Source organism: Arvicanthis niloticus, chromosome 26 (genome assembly GCF_011762505.2).
Source record: "Arvicanthis niloticus isolate mArvNil1 chromosome 26, mArvNil1.pat.X, whole genome shotgun sequence".
In the NCBI taxonomy this organism is placed as follows: domain Eukaryota; kingdom Metazoa; phylum Chordata; class Mammalia; order Rodentia; family Muridae; genus Arvicanthis; species Arvicanthis niloticus.
The window spans coordinates 13,068,606-13,094,357 of record NC_133434.1 but is presented as its reverse complement, the minus strand read 5'-3'; the positions used below and the strand labels follow the sequence as shown (position 1 = coordinate 13,094,357).

Sequence of the window (25,752 nt, the reverse complement as noted above, 5' to 3'; positions counted from 1 at the left end):
AGGCCCCCAACCCGATCCTACTCACTCTAGAAATCATCAGAGCAATGGGAGAGTAATGAGCCAGGAGCCATGGGTGAAAACCAGTATGTATTCCACCACAACAGACAGAACAGACTGTGTGTCTTCAGAAGCTCCTCCCCCAACCTGTGTCCTGGGGCTCTCAGAGTTCCAGTTCTTCCAACTCAGAGGCCCACAGCAGTGTGGATACATCCTTCTCAGGAAAGGCAACGGGAGGCAGGTGAAACCCAGGTGTGCCCTGCTCTCAAGGACAAGGCGGCAGGACTCATGTTGCCAGAGCCCAGGAGTGGAGCAGGGAGAGGTTAAGCTGCCAACAGAGCCCATGTCTCCATCTGACTTGGAAACACAGCCCCAGGAGGAGGCTCAGATGAATGTCAGTGTCTCCACATCCCCGGCCTGGGAGGCAGAGTTGGGTGGAGGGGTGAATGTTTTCTTGCCTTCAGCAAGAGCTTTAAAATGCTGCAAGAAAGGAGAGGACACCTTTGCAATGTGCTAGCTGCTGCATTTTAACAAGGACGACCACTTTAAAACCCCTTTAAGCTAAACTGGGCGTGGTGGCACAGGCCTGTCACCCCAGCAGTTGGGAGGCTGAAGCAGGAGGGTCACTGTGAATCTAAAGCTAGTCTGGGCAATGCCATGAGTCTCAGGTTAACCTGGGCCACAGTGAGACATGTCTCAAAACAAAACCATTTACTCTTTCTCCTAGGTCTGCTTCCAAACTCATTAATTAGTTTTCCCTTTGAAAGAGACAGCAATGTGCCCATCTTCTTCAAAACCCTTGCTCTACTTCCTTCCTGCTTGCATTCATGAAGCTGCTTGTTTGTGTGTGTGGGTACTCCCTGAGCTCCACCTGAAGCCCCACCCCACCCCTGCTCCAACCTTCTCTTAATCATGGGAAGGGTATGAATGCCAGATGAGAACATGCCCAGCAAGGCCCTGGACAGCTCCGGTCAACACGCTGCTAGTCTCACCTGGGAGTTCTTGAACTCTGAGTAGAGGGAAAAGAGCAGGTGGAGGGACTGAATCCGGCTCTTGTAGAAAGGAATGTCCAGGATAGCTGCAACGGACAAGCGTGTACAGGGACAGAAACAAACACGCTCTGGCACTGGGGGTGGGGGGTTGGGGGGGGTGTCTTCTGTTGGGGATGCCAGTCCCCTCCCAAGTGGGACATGTTATTTTAGGGTTTGATACTCAGCCCCAAAACTACCCTAGAGGGTGTAAACAGCATGGCTGGCTTCCAGTGAAGACTGTAAACCAAGACACGACTGTGCAGGGATCAGGAAACCCTTCCAAAGGCCTAGAACACAGCAGTCAGAGGCAGGGCTGGGGAGGATGGATGAGGAGCTTACCACAGATCATGTCGATGTACTCAGCCAGGCTGCAATCGATCTCGACAGTGGGCAGACTCACCTGGTGGGAGCATAGGATGGCCCACAGTCAAAAGGCTCAAGATAGGAGGCCCTTGAATCCCAGCACTCGGGAGACAGAACTCATAGATAGATCTCTATGAGTTCCAGGATAGCCTGGTCTACGTAGTAAGTTTCAGACCATCTGGGGCTACATTGAGAGATTGTCACAAAGGGACAACAAACAAAGGGACTGGAAGGATGGCTCAGCCATTAAGAATGTATACTGCTGCCAATAGGTAAAACATCTGCCTTGCGAGCCTTGTAGCCTGAGTTCAAACCCCAGAGGTGGAAGGAGAGACCACCTCCACAGTTTCCTTTGACTTCCACATGCACACCATGGCATGCCTGCACTTGCCTCACAGTTACAATGCATACTGTGAAAACTGCCACACTGCTGGACATAGCATAGATACAATGCAGTCCCCATCAAAATTCCAATGACATTCTTCACACAACCAGGACAGACATTTCTAAAATTTATATGGGAATACAAAAACCACAGATAGTCTAAGTAGTCAAGGTAACCCTAAACAAAGAGAACACAGCCAGAGGTGTCCCATTACCTCAAACTTACCTCAAACTACACTACAGAGCCACAGTGACACAGCTAGCACAATACTGCCGCACAAAACAGTGTAGACCAAAAGGTACAGCAAGTGCACTCTATGCAGTAACTAGTGCTGGGAAACCCAAATCCACTTGTACAGAATGGCATTGGGTCCACACTTGTCACTCTGCACAAAAATCAACCCGAATCCATCTCCTTGATGACTACAGAAAGCAAAAAAAATTACTTTGCTGCTATCTCTCACAAGTCAGAGCAGCCAGGGTCGAAGAAACATGACAACAACCAATGGCAGGAATGAGGGAACGAGGAACCTTATTCCCGGCTGACAGTGTAAACTATAAACTGCCAACTGCCATGCTAGGAATCGGTATGGAGGCTTCTCTAAAACCTAGAACTAGAATGTCTGTACAGGACTCAGCACTGCCCTCCTGGGCACATATGCATCCTCTGACGCCTGCGACAGAGACATTCACTCATCCGTGTCTATTGATGCTCTATTTACAATAGCAACGAAATGGATTCCGTCTACACCATCAACAGATGAACGGATAATGAAAATGGACACCTATAGACAACGGAATTTCACTTAGCCATAAAGACAAAATTAAATTCACAAATAGCAAAAGACAAATAGAAAAGACAAATAGCAATATCATCACCCACATATGTAGTTATGTGGGATAAGTGTTGGAAGAGGCTAAGAAATAAGAAGGAGGCCCTTGAGAAGGGGAAAATGAGGGCTTTAAGGGAATGAGAAAGAGAATACCCATGATACAAAAGCAGAAGAGAGTTCACTGGGGCATAAGTTTCAAATAGGGAGGCAATGAGGAGGCCTTGGGAAAGGGTCAGCAGGTGAGTATATGTGAACACGTCCTAATCAAAGTTGTTAGTTTGTATGGTACTAAAGAAAAGGAGGAAAAATCTGATTTTGTTTGGGCATGGTGGCTCATCCTGTAATCCCAGCAACTCAGGAGGCTGAAGCAGGAGGACCAACCTGGGCTATATAGTCAGTTCCAGTTTAGGATATTCAGTGACAACCTGTCTCTGAAAAACAAAAACAAAGACTAGTCTCAAACTTTTCTCTTGCTAGAGGACAAAGAATGCCACTCAGCTGGTAAAGCACTTGCCTAACCCGCAGGAAGCCCTTGGTTTGATCTCCAGGATATAGACGGTTGTTAGACAAACAGACCGACAGACAAAAAATAGATGAATGGCTAGACAAAATTTAAGTATATTGGCAATTAAAAATGAGACATCAATTTCTTAGACAAACATAAATATTACCTCTAGACAAAGTATCATCTAAAGCAATAACATAGGTCAACCATGCCTGCTAGGCACACAATGTCCGAGTAGCATTACTGAAATACATGACAACTGGAAACCACCCAAGTACTCATTGCAGATAACTGTCACCTACACACACATTAAAGGACGGTGTACAGTTCATTTATGAAAATGGATAAACAAGACATAGAACAGGATGGATGGCTCTCCCATCACGTAGAGAAGAGAACACAGAGCATGCTTCCAGGGCTTCTACTCTGACTGGCTCAGTGGCAGAGCACTTGCCTTCCATGTGTGAGGTCCTAGGTTCAATCTCTGCTACTGGGGATGGGCAGGGGGAGGAGCTTTTAGATTTAGAGAAAATACAAAACCAGGACAGTGATCCCTGTGGAAGCGGGGAGGAGAGGCCTTTGGGAGGCGGGCAGTGTGCTGTTTACTAATCTAATGTGCTGGTTACATACATATGTTCAGTTGGCAAAACAATCAAGCTTTCTGATAAGCATATTTCTATCATGGGTTCCAGTTCCACTAAAAAGTCCCAGTGATAACAGGAGAGGAGCCCTGGGCCCTGGACAGACGTCACATGACCCCTACTCCCCCCTCACCTTTCCCAGGAGCTCTTCAAACTCCGGGGACCACTCCTGCATCAGAGTGTCAATGTCAGGCATGGGCCTAAAAGTGGAGAAGACAATATGAAGCAGGATCATTGAGCAATGACACAAGCCACCTCTAAGCCAGGTCCTCACCTGTGCACACCAGGGTTTCAGGAGAACCTAGACTGGAAAACCAAATTTACAAGGGCATGGTTTGAAGCAGCTGGCTCAGTAACCATAGCAAGAGAACTCTCATCCTTGCACCTGCAATCTGCCAGCAGCTGCCAACTTTCCTACTTTATATGAAGTACGGTGTAAATGTACATTTTCTTAAGGACCTCAGGTTGATCGAGGTTACCCCCAGGTTTCCTCAGGAGCAAAGGGTCACAGTGGTGAAGTCATGTCTCTGCCGGGTATTGTCATGCAGGAGGCAGAGAAGCAGGAGGTCAGCCAAGACTACATAGTGACCTGTAGTTATTGTCACCTGGTGTAGTGCACAGTCGCAGGGGGCTTGGAGCGGTGTAACTCAGAGATGCTCTCGATCCAGGTGTCAATGGCTTTGGGGTTCTTTTCTGCATCTTCCAGGCTCTTGACTTTCATATGTTGCTAGAAAAATATGGAGAACAATGATTAGAAACATTACATTGAAACCCAAACCAACCCACAATAACTGTTGGTTGTGTGGTGTGTGTGTGTGTTATTGTTTCATGTCAACACAGGCTGACATCATCTAGGAGGACAGGGCTGCAGCTGGGGAACTACCTCCATTAACCTGCCCTGTGGCCAAGTTTGTGGGGCATTATCTTGGTTGATGATTTACAGCCCAGAGCACACTGTGGGCTATGCTTCCCCTAAGCAGGCAGTGTGTAAGAAAGCAGACTGAGCAAGACAGGAGAACAGCCAGCAAGCAGCACTCTTCCATGGCTCTGCTTCGACTCCTGCCTTACGGTTCCTGCCTTGACTTCTTTCACTGAATGAACTGTGACATGGCATGTGTAAGCCCAATAAACCCTCTCCCCCCAAAGCTGTCTTTGGTCATGATGTTTATCACAGCAACAGAAAGAATACTAGAACAGCCATTTAAAGTAAGCAGTTGGAAAACTGCTGTTTGCTGGGCGTTCCTAGCACTTGGAAGGCAGAGGTAGGTAGATTTCAGTGAGTTTGAGGTCATCCTGGTATATAGTGATTTCCAGGCAAGCCAGGACTATAGAGACAGACTTTACCTCAAAAAGCCAGAAAGAAAAAAGAAAAGAAAAAGAAAGGAAGGAACAGAGGGAGGGAGGGAGAGAGGGAAGAAGAAAGAGAGTTGTTAATAGGGCATAGCGATGTACACCTGCCACCTACAATCCCAGTACTTGGGAGCAGAGGCAGAAGATCGAGATCAAGGCTAGTCTGGGATACCTGGGATACGTGAGATCTTGTCTCAAAAAGAAAGAAAACATAAAAACCCTGGTGTAGCCTGTGAGAAGGATGCGCGGTAGCAGGGAGGCTGACCGCAGTGGAATGCCGTTTACATCTGCTCTAGATGGCCAGAATTTAAAAGGCCACTCACAAGTTTAAACAGGGACTTGGAGAAGTTTATATTCTCATTCACTGCCGGTAGCACTGCTACCAATTTAAAAAACATTTTGGGTTCTTCAAAATGCTGACCAGAGTAACTAAATGGCAATGCGGTCTTCCCCTCCACATCCGTCCACGAGAAATCACACGTATGCCACACTGACTTACACTTCAATGTGCTAGTGACATCATTAACAAAAGTGGGAACAGCTGATGGGGCCAAGTGCACTGTGGTTCATACATAGATAGAGTATTACTTAGTCACAGGAGGAGTGAAGGTCTCTGCAGTTTAAGGGGAGAGGACGCCATCTATAGGGCTTCTTTCTGGAGTGACGAAACTTTGTAAGTTATGAGGGACTGGAGCCCAGCTCAGTGCTAGCGCATCCAGCTAGCACGGACAAGTCTGGCTTCGGCCCTGACTACCACACTAACTGTAGAGTAAAGGTAAGCATACAACCCCATGAATGTACTGAAAGCGGTGAATTGTCTAATTTAAAAGGGTGACTCGGGCCTGGAGAGATGGCTTAGAGGTTAAGAGCACTGGCTGCTCTTACAGAAAAGCCAGGTTCAGTTCCTACCACCAATATAGCGGCTCACTTCTGGCTCCCATGGGCCACCCATGTGATGCACAGACATGCGTGCAAGCGAAACACCTATGTACACAGTCTTTCAAAAAAAAAAAAAAAAAGTGTGTATGCGACTCTCACAGTATGTAAAGTCCATCACTAAAACCCTCGGCCTGTCTGAAGCCACACCCCCTTTAACAGTCAGTGATCAACTGAATACAAATGGCAGTGCAGCCTCTGACCTGGGCCCTGCTTTGGACCAGCAGCTCACCGTAATGTTATGCTGCTTGGAATTCTCTGTCAACCACAGCGAAAGCACAGTAGGGTCTGACTGCTTTGTGGATGGCTCATCCAACACCAAGAGGCCAAGGTGGTCAGGCTTTCCGTCAGGACGCGGCACCTGGTTCAGAGAGGTTAGGATCACTGAGAGGAAATGTGCGAGCCACAGCACAGGCCTGGCTTCTGCTTCCGGTACGCTGCTGGAAATGACTTATAGTAGTGAATTTCCAGTAGGTATCTAACATTAAAAAGCATGCGTGACGATTATGCTATAGAAAATGAACTCACATGATGTATGGAGCACATACATAGGGCTAAACTCATGGTTAGTTAGGAGACAAACGCAGACTGCTGTACCACACAACGCAGGGAGTGGAATCTGCAGGAGTCAACAAGGTTAAGAACTCCAACGCAATGAGCACTGCTAAGGCGGCCAATACTCATCAGAGGAACTATTAGAATAGAGGAGCTGGAACAAACCCCAGGGGACACATTTTTAGGATGCACCATCTGTACCTTTAAAAATGCATCGATATCCCCAACAGCTGGGATAAAGTCCGGAATGAAAGGTTTCAGTTTGTGGTCCAGATCAATCAACTGAGGTGTGTACCTGCCAGGGACAGTTGAGGGAAGACGGAAGCAGTCAGAAAATGTCACTTGACTGACTGGGCTAAAAAGCCTCAAAGGAGCTTGGTGCTGCTTCAGACTGGAGAGTACACAGGCTGGAGCAAGGCAGGCGAGGTGTGTACAGACGGCTCGCATGCTTACCGGCTGATGTACTCAAATAGCTCCTTGATCTCCGCGGAGACTGGCAGATGCTCGTAGTCGGCAGGATCATAGGCCCTGGAGGAGACATGCCGGTCAGACTGGGCCATGGGGGCACAGCAGCAGGCCTGGCCAGCCCATGTGTGATCTCATGAACAGGGATGTGACCCCAATACCTTCTGCCCTGCCACAACCTACATTCTTGATGGCCTACAAGGCAGCTTCAACACTGATTATAGTTAGCTGTAATATAATTATCTCTTACACTAAAGGAATAAGCTGCAGAAAATTCATGCACTTTTCTTTTTAATGTGTGTGAGTGTTTTGCCTACAAGTATGACTCTGCATTACATTTGTACCCAAGGAAGCCCGAAGAGGGTGTCAGATCCCCTGGGATTGGAGTTACAGACAACTGTGAGCAGCCCTGTGGGTGTTGGGAACTGAACCCAGGTCTTCTGTAAGAGCACTCAGTGCTCTTAACTGCTGAGCCATCTCTCCAGGCCCCACAGCAGAGCTTTTAAAAGTCTTTGGGTGTGTGCATATGTGTGCATATGTGGTGAATGAATGTGATGTATGTGCATGTGTGTGTAAGTGCACATGCCAGTGCATGCACACGGAGGTAAGAGGAAGAGACAGTGTATGAGAGAACAGACATGTGTGCACAGGTCAGAGACAATTTGAGGGAATTGGTTCTTCCACCATATGGGTCCCAAGGAAAGAACTCATGTCCTCAGGCTTAAAGGCAGGTGCCTTTACTCTCTAGACCATCTGACCCAATCCTTGGGTTTTTTTGAAACAGGGTCTTGTATAGCTCAAGCTGCCCACAGGCTTGTAATACTCTGGCTTTAGCGTGCTGAGTATTGGGATTACAGATCTGTGTTCCCATGTCCAACATCATTAAATATATTTTATACACTTTAAAAAGACTTATTTATTATGGTTTTAAAAAAATATTTATTTTATTTATATGAGTACACTGTAGCTGTCTTCAGACACACCAGAAGAAGGCATCAGATGCCATTACAGATGGTTGTGAGCCACCACGTGGTTGCCAGGAATTGAACTCAGGACCTCTGGAAGAGCAGTCAGTGCTCTTAACCACTGAGCCATCTCTCCAGCCCAAAAGCTTTATTTTTTATATGTATGTTTGTGTGCACGGGTGCAATCTAAGTACATAAATACACCCGAGGCCTCCCACATCCAGGCAGATGTACGACCACTGAGCTATAGCCCCAGTATAAATGGATGGTCTTCAGAACACATGTTGATTATAGCCTACAGGAGTGAATCATGACTGTGACAATGGGGCTGCAACAGGATAAAATGGAGTGTTGTTGTTATTGTTTTCTTAGTGTCACCAAGAACCCTGCCTCAATGTGAAGCCCTGAAGCTCTTCTCTCCTATCCAGGAAAGACCTCAGCCTAAATCAGAAATGCTTACGTGCACACAGTTTGTCCCACTAGATAGAGATGCTTTGACATAGGTGCAAGTACACTTCTCTCCCCAACTGGGGGCTCTGTGAAAGGCTGGAGCAATGTTTTAGGTTTTAGGTTAACCCAGTGTACTTGCCGAGTCCACAAATGTCTCACATAGTTTAAGTGACATCACAGGCAGACGAGGCAGTGGAGCCAGAATAAAATGAAAACTCACAGTGCTGGGTTTCTGAGATTAGAGGAAAATCCTAAGTAGAGGACATCAAAGCATGCTGCAATCTATGCCCCTTCCACTGCCATCCTGAAGGATGTCCCCGTGCACAGGGTCCTTCCTACCCTTCCAGAGGTGCCCCATGTTCCTCGTCGTCATCGTCGTCATCAGAGTCGGTCTCAGAAGAGTCATCGTCGTCATCATCATCATTCTCACTGAAACCCTGCTGGGGTGTCAGCTGGGAGGGCTTCTTCTTCTCCTGGACAGGGGAGGGGAGGGGAAGTGGTTATGTGAAGAACAATTCAGTTCCTATGCCTGACTCTGCACTGCTCTCATAGTGTCCACAGACTCTGCCACGGAGTCACCAGAAAGGGAGCCCCGTCCCTAGGGGCCTTCTAAGTGTAGACCTCTACATTCTTCAACCGTAGTCCCCTACTAGAAATGGTACAAATTCTACCCTACTTATGCTTAGGAGCCTATTACTTGCTCTTGGAAGCTGTGCATAAACTCTATCCAGGAGCCTCACTCTCTAAAATTTAGAAAGGGTGGTGGGGCTGAGGAGTGGCTCATCAGTTAAGAGCACCCAATATCCACTCGTAGCATCCATGTCCGGTGGCTCACAACTGCCTGGAACTCAAGTCCCAGGGGATCCTTCTAGACTCTGAGGGCACCTGCATTCACATTCATGTAACCACATGGCCCCCATAAAATAAATCACAGAGGGCTGGAGAGACAGCTCAGTGGCTAGGAGCACAAACTACTCTTGCAGAAGACTGGAATTTGGCTCCCAAAATCCCCATCAGGCAGCTGACAACCTCCCCGTCTGAAACTCCAGCTCAAGGGAATCTGGCTTCCATGATACACACATAGATACACACACACAACTTTAAATATTAAATAAATAAATATTGGAAAAGGATAACAACTTGAGATTATTTGGGGAGTCAGAAAAGATGAAGTGGGGAAGACAAATTTTACAGGGTCATAGTACTCAAAGACCACAGAGAAACCTGGCATCTAATTTGCAAGAATGCTCAGAGTTAGGTGCTGAAAATATCAGCAGAATAAAGTCCATAATTAACCCTGAGCGTGGATTCACAGCAGCAGCTCAGGAGAATAGGGGCTTCACATGTTTGCTCTGTGATACCTCCTCCATGGTGTATCTGCACAGTGTTCATGGACCCCTTCCCTGTGAGCTAAGCATAATAACTATACATTCTAGTTCAGAATAAGAGGCCCCTTGTTCTTGACATTAGAGCCTAAGTTTGAGTTTCTAGCTGGCCATGCTCCATTTTACCCTCTCAGGTCCATGAGAGAGGGCCTGGTGGTATCTGACTAGCAGACAGTTGAGACAGGATCCGTATCTTTGCCTCTGTGCTCACAACCCTTAGGACATGACAGGTGGCCAACTGGCCTCCTTTTTTAAAGTAGCTTTTAGTAGCTAGAGAGATAGCTCAGTGGTTAGAGCACTGGCTGCTCTTCCAGAGGTCCTGAGTTCAATTCCCAGCATCTGTTTCTGAGGACTAGCATTGAAACCCTGGGTTCAATTCCAACTGCCACATAAACTGGTAGCCCACACCTGTAATCCCTAGACTCTAGAGACAGGACGATTAGGAATTTAAAGCCAATCTTAGAGACATGAGATCCCAAAAAAGACCTGGTTTCGGTCACATTGTCCTCTAATAATAAATAAAAGTATATTATGACTTCTAATAGCTACACTATTACTAACCACACAAATGTAGAATTTATTGGTAAACTGGTATAATTGATAAGAACTTATCCTTGGTCATATAGGAAGCAGTTTTTTTTTTACTATATTTTTATTCATTTGTGGGGGGAGGGGATGCACATGCCACAGTGTATGTATGGAAGTCAGAAAACAACTTGCTGCAACTCTCCTTCCAGGATGTGAGTCACAAAGATCAATAGGGGGACAAGCGTAGCGGTGAGCACTCTTACCTACCGAAGCATCTCAGCCCAGGCGGTTTTGGCAAAAGGCAACTTTTAAGAATATTGACTGTCACCCGGCAGTGGTGGCACACGCCTTTAATCCCAGCACTTGGGAGGCAGAGGCAGGCGGATTTCTGAGTTCGAGGCCAGCCTGGTCTACAGAGTGAGTTCCAGGACAGCCAGGGCTACACAGAGAAACCCTGTCTCGAAAAACCAAAAAAAAAAAAAAAAAAAAAGGAATATTGACTGTCAGACTGGCAATACATGACTTTAATCTTAGCACTCAGGAGGCAGAGGCAGATGGAATAGATTTTTCTAAGTAAGTTTGAGACCAGCCTAGTCTACATAGTGAGTTCCAGGACATCCAGAGTTTTATAGAGACCTATCTCAAAAACAAAAATATTAGCTGTTGAGCCAGGACATGCTGTTGCACAATTTTAATCCCAGCACTTGGGAGGCAGAGGCAGGTGGATCTCTGTGAGTTCAAGGCCAACTTGGTCCACAAAGTGAGTTCCAGGACAGCCAGGGTTACTGCACAGAGAAATCCTGTTTTAAAAAACCACACACACATAAAAAAAAAAAAAAAAAAAAAAAAAAAAGACATTGTCATAAAATATTGGCATCACCACAAGTGCTGGGAATAAAACTATGACTGAGTTAATAATTCTAAAAACTTGCTTAGTATATAAATTTCCAAGACTGCTTATAGGACCTTTGAGACCCTGGGAGGGAACTAGGAATCTATATTTTGATGTTTTACTGTTTTATTATATGTGTACGGGTGTTTTTGCCTGCATATATGTCAGTGCACAGCCTTGATGTCTGGTGCCCAGAGAGGCCAGAGACAGCACTAGATTCCCTGAAACTGGAGTTACAGTGTGAGCTGCCATTTGTGGACTGGGAATTGAACCCAGGTCCTCTAGAAGAGCAATCAGTGTTCTTAGCCACTGAAGACATTATCTCTAACCCAAAGGAATCTTATTTTTTAAGAGCAAATATCCTAGTTGATTCTTAAAATCAATAAAGTCTAAAACACACACAATTTAGACTAAAAGCCAGCTGTAATGATAGTCTGTGTCAGAGATGGGCTCACCAGTAAAAGTGAAATTCTAGCTTTGATAGCTAGCATCTGACAGGAAATAACAATAGCAGGCTTTATTCTTGAAGAAGACAACATCTCAAGACTCTACTTTTTCCTCCAGGATTTTCCTACAGCAGCTCAAAGGTCCTCAGGCACTAGAGGTGAGTGTTCCTGCAGACTCAGCGTCATCTCGCACTGACCACACCAGAGCCCGATTCTCAAAGGAAGCCGAGGGTCACAGCGCATGCGCACGCACCTTGTTGTCGTCCTCGTACTCGTCACTGCTATTATCAGCCATCGTCTTGTTGGGAAGAGCAGCAGAAAAAGGAGGGCCTTAGAGGAAGAATCTTTTCATTAGTTAACGTCTAAATTATTATTTTAAAAATAGTTCACATTTTTATTTAACTTATGTATTTATTTTTGGTTTTTCCTTTTATCTTTTACCCCCTACCCAACACCCCTGTACCTAACATGCATGAGCTATGAAACACACACACACACACACACACACACACACACACACACACACACACACACACAAAGCAAACATGTTTTAGTCCTAGCACTAGGGAGGCAGAGGCAGATGGACCTGTGAACTCAAGATTAGGGCTACATGGTAAGACCCTGTCTCAAAAATAAAATAAAATAAAATAAAATAAAATAAAATAAAATAACAAAACATGAAGGGAAAGCTAGCATACTGAATTCTAGGCACAGCTGTGTCCATTCAAGACGTTGTTATGAACGTTCCTTTATATGAGGAGCTCTGGACTAGATACTACACTACCTGACTTAGCTGCAACTGTATGAACGGGGCTGGAGATGAGCAGGGGGGACGCGACCTGTGTGACAGTGGCTGGGCTTGAGGACAACTCTATCACTTGCAGGTGGTGACTTACCCTCTCTGAGGGCCAGTATTTCCCCCTATAAATGGGGTCAGTGACAGGACTGAGTGACAAAGCCTACCTGGAAGGGAGTGACTGAGAGCCTAGCAAATAGCCAGTTGTGAATATGAATTTGAATCAGGGCATAAGAGAAATAAGAGAATCTGTAGGAATAAGAACTTATTCTGAAACCAAAAGTATAACTGGATGTAAGATTAGCCAGCATGAAACGTTAGATGCAAACTAAACATTTTTGACTTATTAAACTACCCAGCTGAGGGGCTCAGTGGTTAAGAGCACCAACTGTTCTTCCAGAGGTCCTGAGTTCAATTCCCAGCAACCACATGGTGGCCACAGCCATCTGTAATGAGATCCAATACATTCTTCTGGTGTGTCTGAAGACACCTAAAGTGTACTCATATAAATAAAAATAAGTAAATCTTTTAAAAAAAATTACCTATCTGAAAACAAGTCCACAGCTGACAAGAGTGTAAATTTGTTATGTTTCTGACACGGTAGCTTTCAGCACTCAGGAAACTGAGGCCGGAAGAGTACCTCAAATCCAAGGCCAGCCTGAGCTACACGGTGAGTTCCAGGTTAGTCCAGGCTCCACAGAATAAAACCCTATTTTATTTTCTTTTTTCTTTTTTTTTCTTTTTTTTTTTTTTTTTTGTTTGTTTGTTTGTTTGTTTTTCGAGACAGGGTTTCTCTGTGTAGCCCTGGCTGTCCTGGAACTCACTCTGCAGACCAGGCTGGCTTCCAACTCAGAAATCCACCTGCCTCTGCTTCCCAAGTGCTGGAATTAAAGGCATGCACCACCACCGCCCGGCCAAAACCCTATTTTCAAATAAACAAATAAAACCCTAACATGTTGGAGTAAAAAAAAAAAAAAAACCAACAACCTAGAGGCTCGGTGTTACTCAGGATGCTGGCTTCCACAGCGCAGAGCCTCACACAGCCTGCGCAAGGACGACATGGAGAGTCATGAAGCACTCCGGAATTTGGGAAAATAAAGTATGTATTAAAAAGTACTAAAAATGAGAATTCAGACAGACACTTGTATACCACCAGACACAGCAGCACTGTTCAAAATTGCCACAGGCAAAAACAACACAGTGTCCATTAGGAAATGAGATATTTAAAAACATTGTGTATCCATACAATAGACTATTATTCAGCCATAAAATTGAAAAAGAAATATGATCATGCTACAGCATAAACAAACCTTGAAATATGTATATGTGACATGAGCCAGCCACAAAAGGACATTATGATTTTACCGAGGAAATGCCATTGATAGGCAAATTCATAGGAGCAAAGTAGTGGTCAGCAGGGACTGGGAAGAAGAAAGGAATCAAGAAATCTTTTGTTTCTTTGTTTCTGAGACAGGGTAGGTATCTATGTAGCCCTGGCTGTCCTGGAACTCACTATGCATATCAGGTTGGCCTCAAACTCATAGAGATCCACCTGCCTCTGCCTCCCAAGTGCTGGGATTCAAGTCACATACCACCATGCCTTGCAGTAGCTACTGTTTAATGAGGAAGTTCTAGTAGTGTTTTGAATGAGAACAGCCCCCAGAGGCTCACGTGTTGGCATGTTTGGTCAGCAGTTGGTAGAGCTGTTTGGGAAAGATTAGGAAGTAAGGTCTTGTTGGAGAATCTGTGTCACTGGAGATGGCTTTGAGGTTTTAAAAGCCAAGGCCATTCCAGTTAGCTCTCTCTGCCTCATGCTTGTGTCTAAAGATACAGACTCTTACACTGTTCCTGCTGCCACGATTGTTCTCAGCCATCATGGACTCTAATCACCTGAAACTTTAATCCCCAAATAAACTTTCTTCTATAAGTTGCTTTGGCCATGGTGTCATATCACAGCAATAGAAAAATAACTAAGACAGTGGTGACAGTTACCATAAAATGTAAATGTACTTACAGCCATTTAACTGTACACTTGAAGTGGCTAAAACAGTATTCTATACCATGTATATTTTACCACAGTAACAAAAATGAGTGTGATCCCCACCTCAGGACTGAAATCTAATGCATGGTTCTGTCATCTATGTTGTCTCTATCCAGTCCAAACCAGCCACTGCCACAGCACTGCCACTCACCGCCCCAGTCTTACCTCCAATAAATTCTACACGTGACAGCAACAGCCTTTGGAGTTCTGCATTCCGATTGACATACTTCTCCCCTCCCTTCTGATCAGACATAACTCACTCCCCTCTCACTAAGCACTGGTCTTTTCTCTTGAGTCTTTTCCTGGCCACAAATCAATCCCCACCCACCTCCATTATGTGTCATAGCAGTAAACAATTTGTCTCCACTGCTGCACACATGACATTTGTCATAATGACTGGTTTATTCACTGGCCATCTTACAAGTGTCAGGATGACAGGGATGTGTCTTTTGTTTGTCATTGTATTACCCAGTACTAGCATGGCACATAGCAAATATTCAAAAATGTTAGGTGAGGGCTGTGGTTAAGAGTACTGACTGCTCTTCCAGAGGTCCTGAGTTCAACTCCAAACAACCACATGGTGGCTCACAACCATCTGTAATGTGATCTGATGCCCTCTTCTGGTGTCTGAAGACAGCAATTTTATATGTATATATGTGTGTGTGTGTATATATATATATATATATATATATATATATATATATATACATATATAATATAGATATGTGTATATATACATATATAATATATATGTGTGTGTGTGTATATATATATATACACATATATATGTGTGTATATATATATATATATACACACACACATATATATATGCCTTTATTCTCAGCAATGAGGAGGCAGAGGCAGGCAGATCTCTGAGTTGGAGACCTGTCTAGAGTGAATTACAGGGCAGCCAGGACTACACAGAGAAACCCTGTCTCAAAAAAACAAAAACAAAATAAAAAAAGGTTAGGTGACTCAACAAATGATGTCAAGTCTTCTGATAAAACTGTAGCAATTATGGTTGGGCTGGCAAGTTCAGGGCAAACTGTGAAGCATCTTAATGAATTCTTAAAAACAAAATCACAGTGAGCCGGGCTGGAGTGATGGCTCAATGATTAAGGGCACTAGCTGATCTTCCAGAGGTCCCAGGGTTCCATTCCCAGTACCCACACAGCAGCTCACAACCATCTGTAACTGCAGTTCAAGATCTGACATCCTCTTCTGGACTCTGAGGGCATCAGGCAGGCAAGTGGGTCACAGACAAACATGCAGACAAATAACATTCATACACATAAACATTTAAAAAATAATCAAAAGGGCTGGAGAGACAATTCAGTGGTTAAGAGCACTGACTGCTCTTCCAGAGGTTCTGAGTTCAATTCCTAGCAACCACATGGTGGCTCACAACCATCTGTAATAGACTCTGGTGCCCTCTTCTGGTGTGTCTGAAGACAGCTACAGTGTACTCATATAAATAATAATAAATAAATAATATTTTTTTTAAAAAATTAAAAAAAAAAAAAACACAGTAAACCTGTGCCAGAATCTATATAGAACAATAACATTAAGTTAGCAGTGACAGGGGATAAGTTTGCACTCAAAGAAGATCCCAAAATCTGATGAACTAATTTCTCCCTCAACTAGTGAGAAAACAAAATTAGCGGCAAGTTAACGCAGGAAATTAACACTTGCTTGATATAATCTAAGAACTTGCTGAATGCAATCTGAATCCTATCGGCGCCACTATTTTAAAAACCACCTCCCTTTTTGTCTCTCATCTTCTCTTACCTTGACGTCCCGGGGTTGGAGTGCTAATACTGGCAACCTCTTCCGGGTCGATAATCTCTAGACGCTCATCGTATGTCTGGTTCTCAACAATTTTGGTCTAAGCAAAAGAAGATATGACTACATAACTCCTACCGTGGGCTATACATCCAGAGATGCATTCACCTCGCACCCAAGCTTTCCCCAAAGGAACGTTTCCTGACCCAAGAGCAAGCGGATAATCAGCCTCAACTCTTATTTAGCCAACACTGGCTGAGTGCTGAGACAACTGCGGAGGAAAACGGTATCCAACCGTTTCCAACAGGAAACCAAAAGCTACACCCAAGATGCAGTCAAGGGAAGCACAGCACGCATAGGCCGCCGCCGGCCGGCTCAGGTTTGGTTAGTTTTCGCAGAGCTGTTGAGGCTTCTGTCAGGGGGTGGAGGGCACAGGGATGGGACGGGGCTATTGAAGTTCTAGAGTCTAGCCAGAGTTCAGCCTGTGGGTCACCTCTGACCCGAAAGGGGGAAGAATGGTCCTAAGAGAAGGCAACCTCCAGTCTCGGCCCCATCCACTAATCTCCCAAACATCACCTCTACTTCCACCCGTTTTGAAGATAGGATCCCACTGGGTTCTCGGAGAGTCAAGAACCAGGGCAGTTGATGGGGCGCGGAGAGCAAAGAACGGCGGTCGGGAGTGCGCTTGCGGGAGCACCTATTACCTGTAGCCCCTCTGGATCCGTTTCCTCTATTTGGAAAGAACCCCAGCCTAGGACTGGGGTCTCACTCTCAGGCCCGGCCACTTCAAGGGTCCCTAAGTGCAACCAGCCGCCTGTTGTCAGTCGTTAGGCAAAAAGATAAGTAAATAAATAAAACAAAACAAAGCGAGCGCCAGAAGGAATGATCGCGAGACGTGCGAGCGGCGCCGCCACCCCGCTCCCCCTCCTCCCCTAACCCCCCCCCCCCCCCCAGCTTGGGCGGTGTATGGCGGAAGCAGAGACGCGGCGCTGGGATAGAGCGGCCCGGCACTCTAGGCGGCCGAGCCGCCTGCTTGTCTATGGTTTCTGCAACTGAGTCGGCTGTGGCATCTAGTGGCCAAAGGTGGGAGGCCAAGCTAGTGGATTTCTTTTCTCCAACTGGAAACTGTCATCTCAAAGACAAGGCTCATTTGGCCCACAGTTTGTCCTAGACACTTCAGGGGAAAATCTTAGCACGTTTAAAAGCCCTTTTATATCGCATCTCTATATCTCTATGGCACGATAGCCCCTTTCCTCATAGTGTCCTATGACACATGTGCATAATTTTTCTTCCTTCATCTGAGATTAGGATTTAACTGTGTCCTTGCTAAAGAAAACTATGAGCTGGGTAAATTGGTGCATAACTGCAATCCTAGCGCTTTGGAAATGGAAGCAGGAGGATTAGAAGTTCTAGATCAGCCTCAGTCAGTAACTTGGTAAGTTTGAGGTCAGTTTGAGGTCCAGTTTCAAAACAACAAAAACTGATAAAAAAAAATAAAAACACATTATTTCATGTAGGAAAGCACATATGCTCTGTGTGTGTGTGTGTGTGTGTGTGCGTGTGTGTGCAGAACAGCAGGCAACTTTATGGACTTTATGGAGTCTGTTAAAATTCTTCCTAGTAACAGTAGATTGCATAAATAGTACTTTGAAAATCCTCACTGGAGGCCAGGCATGGTGTGCAGGTCTATGTGCTTTCCTTCATGAAATAAAGTGTTTTACTTATTTTTAAATCAAATTTTGTGATGGCTCAGTGGTTAAAAGCACTGGCTGCTCTTCCAGAGGACCCAGGTTTTAGTCCCAGCACACACACACACACATACACACACACACACACACACACACACACACACACACACGACAGTTCATGACCCCCTGTAACTCTAGACCCAGGGAGCTCTAATGCCTTCTTCTGGCCTCCAAAGGTACAGACACATGCATATACACACATATACTCATACACATAAAAAAGTTTTTAAAATAATAAAGCAATAACAAGAAGTTCTCACTGGTAAGGGCAAAGAGGTGCACCTCTGTGGTAGAGCACTTACCTAGCATGCAGAGGGCCCTGGGTTGAATACTGATGAAATACAGAATAACAGAATGTTCATGGGGCTGGAGAGATGGCTCAGCAGTTAAGAGCACTGACTGCTCTTCCAGAGGTCCTGAGTTCAATTCCTAGCAACTAAATGGTGGCTCACAACCATGTGTAATGGGATCTCACACCCTCTTCCGGTGTGTCTGAAGACAGCTATAATTGTACTCATACACATAAAGTAAATAAATCTTTTTTAAAACAATAAAAAAAAAGGAATGCTCGCTGGACAAATCAAGGAATAAGTGATTAAGGAAGATGTAATGAATAAATAAAACTACGGGTGTAATTAACTTTGGAAATCAAGGTTAGAAAAACGTGTGAGAATGATAGAAATTCACCACAAAAGCTGCCTTAAAATGAAACAGTGCGGTCAGGCAAGGTGGCGTACACCTTTAGTCCAGCACTGAGGAGGGAGAGGCAGATGGATCTCTGAGTCCTACATCTCTACAAGCTGAGTTTCAGGAAACCCATGGTTATGCACAGAGAAAACCTGTTTGGAACCCAAACCCTCCACTCCCACAAGAAAAAAAAAAGAAAGAAAGGAAGAAAACTGTGTTCAGACCTGCAAATCCCAACTCAGAAAAAGAAAACTGAGAGACTAAAACATACTTTAAAAAAGAAAATCGATACCTAAACATTGCACAGATCTATGGGGCATTTTCTGTTGTTTCTGTGCATGTGGACATTACAAAGTATTTCAAAACCTAGCATTTCTAGATCCTCAACCTCTTTTTTTTTTTTTTTTTTTTTTTTTTTTAATGAATGAGTGCTCTGCTGCATGTACACCTGCATGCCAGAAGAGGGCAGCAGATCCCCTTACAGATGGTTGTGAGCCACCATGTGGTTGCTGGGAATCGAACTCAGGACCTCTGGAAGAACAGTGTTTTTAACTGGCTGAGCCACCTCTCCAGCCCTTCAACTTTTTTTTTGTTTTTGTTTTTGTTTTCTTGCTTGACACAAGGGCTCATGATGCACCTCTGGCTGACCTACATCTCACTCTACTGACTTAGCCTCAAACTCATAGTACCCTGCTTGTGCCACATATGTGCTGCCAACGGTTCTCATTACTTTGTGTGTGTGTGTGGGGGGGGGGGATCAAGGCTCTTCCTTCTACATTTTTTTAAATAAATATATACTAAACTATATTATGCTTTTAATAGTCAACTTTTCTATGCAACAGAACACCAGACCATACTTCTTCCTTTCCATAATTTTATTTTTATTTTATGTACCTTGGTGTTCTGCTTGCATGTATGTCTACAGGAGGGTGCCAGATTCCCTGAAACAGGAGTTACAGACAGTTGTGAGCTGCCATGGAGGTGATGGACATTGAACCAGGGTTCTCTGGAAGAGCAGCCAATACTGAGCTGTTTCTCCAGCCTAATCTTTCTTATTTTTTTTTTTAAATTTTTACTTTTATTTTCTGTTAGTGAGTGTTTTTCTAATTCTTAAAAAAAATATATTGGGGCTGAAGAGATGGCTCAGCAGTTAGGAGCACTGACTACTCTTCCAGAGGTCTTGAGTTCGGTTCTCAGCAACCACATGGTGGCTCACAACCATCTGTAATGGGATCCGATGCTCTTTTCTGGCATGCCTGAAGACAGTGATAGTGTACTCACATACATAAAATAAATCTTTAAAAATATCTATTTACTTTTACATGTATGGGTGTTTTACCTGCATGTATGTTTATATACCATCTACAAGTCTGGTACCCTCAGAGTCAAGAAGAGTGTCAGATTCCTTGGAACTGGAATTAAAGATGGTGTGAGCTGCCATGAAGGAGCTAGAAATTGAACACCAGTTCTCTAGAATAGCAGAAAATCTTTGTAAACTCTTGAGTCTTTCTCCAATCCAGACTTTGAAATTTTGAGTCTCCTGCCTCTACCTCTCAAGTGTTGAGATCAAAAGTATGTGTCAGATTAGCTGGCTTTTGTTTTGACTCACCTCAACTGATATATATTGTATTTTTTTTTATCCACTCATCAGTTGGTGGCCACAGGTTGATCCCATTTTGGGGCTACTAACTAGCACATACCTCTTTTGCTGCTTCAAATTAAAAATGAAATTGCCTCTAATCTTAACACTAAGGATGCAAAGGCAGGCAGGTCTCTTTGAGTTTAAGGCCAGCCTCATCTACATAGGGAGTTCTAGGCCAGCCAAGTATATGAAGTAAAACTGTCTCAAAAATATGTTTTTAGTGGAATTGCTATTTTTTGTTTTATTTCTGTGATGCTATGTCCATAGTAACAAGTATTTACTGTTAAGCAATTACTGTGGTGGAACGCTTAGCTCATATAGTCTAATTTATTTTATATTATCTAACTTCATAAATTTATGAAGTATGTGTTACCACCAGTTTAAAGAGTAATAACTGAGGTTTAGAGAAGTGTAGTGACTTAACTAATGACTCAGGCCTTAAGTACTGAAAAGGAGTTAAGCACAGGTCACTCTGATTCCTGGTTTGTTTTAACTTATGTTATATGGCCTCTAACTCTCTCCTTACCAAGGATACTTGTGAACATACATTTTCTTTTCTTCCTTTTTTGAGGCAGGGGGAAAACAAATCTGCAAGATTGGTATTCTGCAAGAGCAATATAGGATTTTAACTGCTGAGCCATCTCTCAGGACCCTAAAACAAAACAAAAAAACCCACCCTTTTGAAGTATACAGTTCAGTACTGGAGAAGTGACTCAGTAGTTAAGAGTATCTGTTGCTTTCTCAGAGGACCCCAGTTTGATTCCCAGCACCCATATCAAGCAGTGCCTGCATTCATAGGCACATAACTGAACACACACAGGATTTAAAAGTAATATAATTATATAATTAAGGTAAAGCATACAGTTCAGTGCAGGACATTTACCTCTGGGTAATTCCATGACACACTCCAAACACAAGCTTCTCATGCACTAATAGTCACTTTCTAGTCTTCTGGAACTCCAATAAATCACTTACATACTTTCTATTTTCACAGATATCCCTGGTTTGGACATTGTATAAAAACTGTGGCCTTTCATCTCGCTTTCTTTTTCACCTGTTTTCAAGGTTAACCCACGTTGTCATATGTGTCAGTATTTTATTCCTCTTCTCTTTAAAATTTTTTAGAATTATTGCTTTGCTTTTCAAGGCAGGGTTTCTCTGTGTAGCTCTGGCTCTCCCGGACTCGCTCTGTAGACTAGGCTGGCTTCAAATTTACAGAGATCGACCTGCCTCTGGCTCCCGAGTGCTGGGATTAAAGGTGTGTGCCCGGCTGGCTGGACAATTTTTGATCTTCCTCCTCAGCCTCTTACTTACCTGGAATTACAGGTGAGGGGACACCATGCCAGCTTTATTACGGAGTTCTAGACGTTATGTATTCTGGATACTAGTTCCTCATGCTCACCGATTATTTTATATATTCCATTGAGTGGTTTTATGAACCTTAAGAAGAAACACCCAATAAACGCAGGCGAAGAGAAGGAAAGGACAGAGGGATGACGCTTCACAATTCTACCCAAACTCTCTGCAAACCCTGGTACTGGGGACCCAGAAGCGGCCTGTCGGCCCCGCCCCCCGCCCTTTGACCCGCGCCGTTTCCGGTTGGAGACGTGGCTTGGGGCCGCCATCTTGCCAAGAGGCGAAGCGGCGGAGGCTCCTGTCAGGGGCGGCAGGTCCGGAGCGGCCAGAGCTCCGCTTCTCTGGGCGGCAGCCCGAGCCCCTGCAGAGCCAGAGCGCGGCGCGCCCCATCTGCGGCCTCACCATGGTAAGCACCGAGCCGGGTTTGCTCGCCACGTCCTCGCTGGCTGAGCCGGGACCGCAGTAGCCGCGCCCGGAGCCCCGCTGTCGGCCCGGGCTTGGCGCGGCCTCCGGGAGTCCCCGAGCGAGCTGCCGCGCCCACCCGGCCTCCGCCGGCAGCGCCGCCACGTCCGCCCGCCACTCCGACCCACCCGGGCTGGTGGTTGTCCCGTGGGCCTTCCGCCCTCATGTCCCGCCGGTTCCCTGCCAGCTCCGTGTCCGCAAGACTGGGCCTGTCCGCCCCTTCTGGTCCTCCGGTCACCACGTCGTCTCGAAGCTCTTGTTCTTGTTCTTCGTTTTTTTTTTTTTTTCCTTAATTGAAAGGGGGAAGTAGAGGCAATACGGAAATAGTAACTTGGGACGCCCGTTTGTTGGACCCCCGTGTCCCTGTAGCCACCCTGTACTAGGGTAGCGCGTACGTGTGTCTTTGGCAGCGAGGCTGGCGCGGAGTGTATATAGAACATAAAGAAACGGAGTGACAGCACAGGGGTTCTGTCTTTGAGGAACCTACCGTTGAGGTGCAGTGACATGATTGTGGCATATCGTAATCACGGGTGTTGTGTGGAGTAGGAGAGGTGAGCCGTGCTTCGGGGCTCCTTAGGTGCCATCCGAGCCTTTTTCTGTACGTCCTACCTACTCATCTGTTACCAAGATACGAGAAACGACTGTAGGTGAGGATGGGAGAAAGCAGAATTGACTCCACCAGAGAACCTCCTTTAGCAACTGAAATTTGAACATTCGTGAAAAAAGAGGGGGTTCTCCATTTCCCAGCGATCTAGTAATTTATCTTTTGAAGAATTTTTTTAAGGTGCTCTGAAAGCATACCTAAGTAACATGACTCTTTCGGTCCTTGTCCTATTAAGTTCTAGTAACAACTCTTTTGATAAGAACTTGGTTAGAGAAGAGATTCATGTTTGGTTTTTTGTAACCACTGAAAGTTTCTTTTCCAGCCTCAGGTGTATAAATTACATCAATTAGGTTTGCCCCCCCCCCCAAAATTTGGTATTAGACATAACATTTCCAAAACCTCATATACCAACCCTGAACCCCAATTCCACAGGTTGGTTTTTTGTTTGTTTGTTTGCTGTGTTTGTATGGGTTTTTTTTTCTTTTTAAGATGTTTTTATTTTATGTGTATGAAGTTGTGTGTCTGTGTAACACCTGAAGGTGGTATTGGATCCCATAGAACTGGAGTTATGGACACTTGTCAGCCTCCTTGTGGTGCAGGGATTCTAACCTAGGTCCTATGCAAGAACAAGGAGCACTCTCAATGGCTGAGCCGTCTCTAGCCCCCGGTTTTTGGGGGGTTTTTTTGTTTGTTTGTTTGGTTTTTTTTTTTTTAGTTTTTAGAGAAAGGGTTTCTTATGTTGACCAGGCTAACCTCTGCCTTCCCATCACTGGAATTAAGGGTGTACAGGCTACTCTTTTATGCTTTAGGGAGTGTTCATGGTTCGAGTTAGAGTGTGTAATTTTAATATTAATGTTAGAACCTTATGGAAATAAAATCCAAATAATCTTTACCAAAAGCTAGTTTGTTAAAATATTCTTGGAATGTTTAATATTTTAAATTTGTTGATAATTGAGAAATGTGCCCGACATGGTAGTACATGTCTTTAATCCCAGGACTAGGGAGGCAGAGGCAGGCAGATATTTGAGTTCAAGGCCACATTGCCCTACAGATTGAATTCCAGGGCAGCCAAGGCTACACAGAGAAACCCTGTCTCAAAACAAAATGAAAGATAATTGAGAAACAATAAAGCTCTAAGTGTTCCATGGTCATGTGTGTATACATACACATGTGTGCATGTAAGTGTATACTTTTGTGTGTGTACTTACATATATGTTTGCTTGTCCTTTTGATGTGAATACATATTCATATAGCTGTGTCCTATATTTCTGAATTAGACACTTAGCATGATCCAGATATCCGCAGACTCCTGTGTTGTGGAGAGCAGTTATCTCAGTATATTCTACTCTGTCAAGTCAAAGACTTGCTTGGTATTACTTCTGTATGTTTTGAGCTCTACTTAATTACAGAAATATCATTATACCATAGAGTTACATCAAGTGGGATGAAATTTTGATCTTAAAGTTGCATCAAAATATCTAGTAGTTTTTCCTCAACATTTTAATACAAGATATTCCAACATTTAGAAAATTTCAAAGAACTCTATAGGGAACAGCCCTGTAACTGCCAACTAGTTTCTCTTGACATTTAACTATAATTATTTCATCCATTCCTTTCTATCTTTTATTTATTTTTATTTGGGGGGTGGGTTGGTTTTCAAGGCAGGGTTTCTCTGTGTAGCTCTGGCTGTCTTGGAACTCACTCTGTAGACCAGGCTGGCCTTGAACTCAGAGATCCACCTGCCTCTGCCTCCCAAGTGCTGGGATTAAAGGCGTGCACCACCACTGCCTGGCAGCCCTTTCTATCTTTTAAAACATATATTTCAGAATAAGTTACAGGTCCATAAATATTGTTTTGAGAAATAAAATTTCTTTGGTTTTACTCAGTTGTCAACACAAAATATCCAAGAGAAAATAATCCCCTCCTTTTTCTTTAACCAGAAGATCTCTATATAGTCCAGGCTGGCCTGGAACTCACCATCATCTTGGCTTGGCTTCCTGACAGACCTGGCCATGTTAGCTGAAACGCATCTTCTCATTTGTCCTTTTTCTTTAGTTTTCTGTAAGCTTAATTTTCTTAACATTTGCCAAGCATTTTTTAAACTAACTTTATGTTTGAATAAACTTGATAATTAGTCTTGCCATACCACCCATTCTAAAGTTTGCTTATCTATAGAACATTGTTAGTAAATAGACTTACTATGATGGCAAATACCTTTACCTACTGAGCCCTACTAAGAAGTTTTCAAATGCTTAAACTTACAAAGTCTGTAGACTTCCAGGACAGTGAAACTTCCATTACAGATTGTGTGTGTGGTGGGGTCCAGGGGTGTGAGGGTCTGGTGTAAGTTTGGGCATCTTCTCTTGCTCTCTGCTGTTTGAGCTATGCTGGCTGGCCAGTGAGCTCAGGATTTGCCTGTCTCTGACCTCCAGTGCTGAGGTTATACGCACTTGCAGCCATGGCTACATGTCTGATTTTTTATGTAGGTGATAGGATTCAGATCCAGGTCCTCATGCTTACAGCTAGCTATTTTCCCAGCCTGCACCCCCCCCACACACACACCTTTTTTTTTTTTTTTTTTTATAACATTTGTTTCTTTAGTAGAGCAAGGCAAACTCTCTGGTCCTTTTTTAAAGATTTGTTTGTTTTCTGTGTATTCATGCTTTGCCTGGGTGAGTATGTATGTACCATGACATGTGTGCCTGGTGCTTGCAGAAGCCAGAAAGAGTATTGGAGAACCTTCAAATTGGAGTTAGAAATGGTTGTGAGCTGCCCACCAGGTGGGTGCTGGGATCTGAACCTCTGTTTTCTTCAAAGAATATAAAATTTCAAAACAAAATTTTATAAGACAGAATTTCTCTGTGTAACAGTCCTTGCTATCCTGGAACTCACTCTGTAGACCAGGCTG

At 44.4% G+C, this 25,752-nt stretch overlaps 2 protein-coding genes across 8 annotated transcripts in view; one reads left to right on the top strand and one right to left on the bottom strand.

Moving 5' to 3' along the window:
• Nucleotides 1-68: 68 nt before the first annotated feature.
• Nucleotides 69-21,946, bottom strand: Ift46 (intraflagellar transport 46). 7 transcript variants are annotated; one of them, XM_076924934.1, is made up of 12 exons: nt 21,737-21,878; nt 16,352-16,448; nt 11,980-12,056; nt 8,815-8,948; nt 7,049-7,123; nt 6,797-6,890; nt 6,273-6,401; nt 4,360-4,481; nt 3,888-3,954; nt 1,368-1,428; nt 990-1,075; nt 69-477 (listed from the first exon to the last, which is right to left on the bottom strand). In XM_076924934.1, the coding sequence occupies exons 3-12, from the start codon at nt 12,019-12,021 to the stop codon at nt 382-384; spliced, it is 906 nt and encodes a 301-aa protein (XP_076781049.1). In that variant the 5' UTR covers nt 12,022-12,056; nt 16,352-16,448; nt 21,737-21,878; the 3' UTR covers nt 69-381. The 7 variants fall into 7 exon arrangements, with proteins under 7 accessions (XP_076781049.1, XP_076781053.1, XP_076781048.1 ...); XM_076924938.1 differs by having other exon boundaries at nt 11,980-12,024; XM_076924933.1 differs by lacking the exon at nt 21,737-21,878 and adding an exon at nt 17,050-17,358.
• An 86-nt stretch (nt 21,947-22,032) lies between these two features.
• The window catches only part of Arcn1 (archain 1 coat protein complex I subunit delta), a 28,089-nt gene continuing 24,369 nt past the window's right edge, over nt 22,033-25,752 (top strand). Inside the window, exon 1 of the mRNA XM_076924931.1 lies at nt 22,033-22,184. Within this exon, the coding sequence (XP_076781046.1) occupies nt 22,182-22,184 (3 nt within the window). The 5' untranslated portion in view covers nt 22,033-22,181. The remainder of the gene's footprint in view (nt 22,185-25,752) is intronic.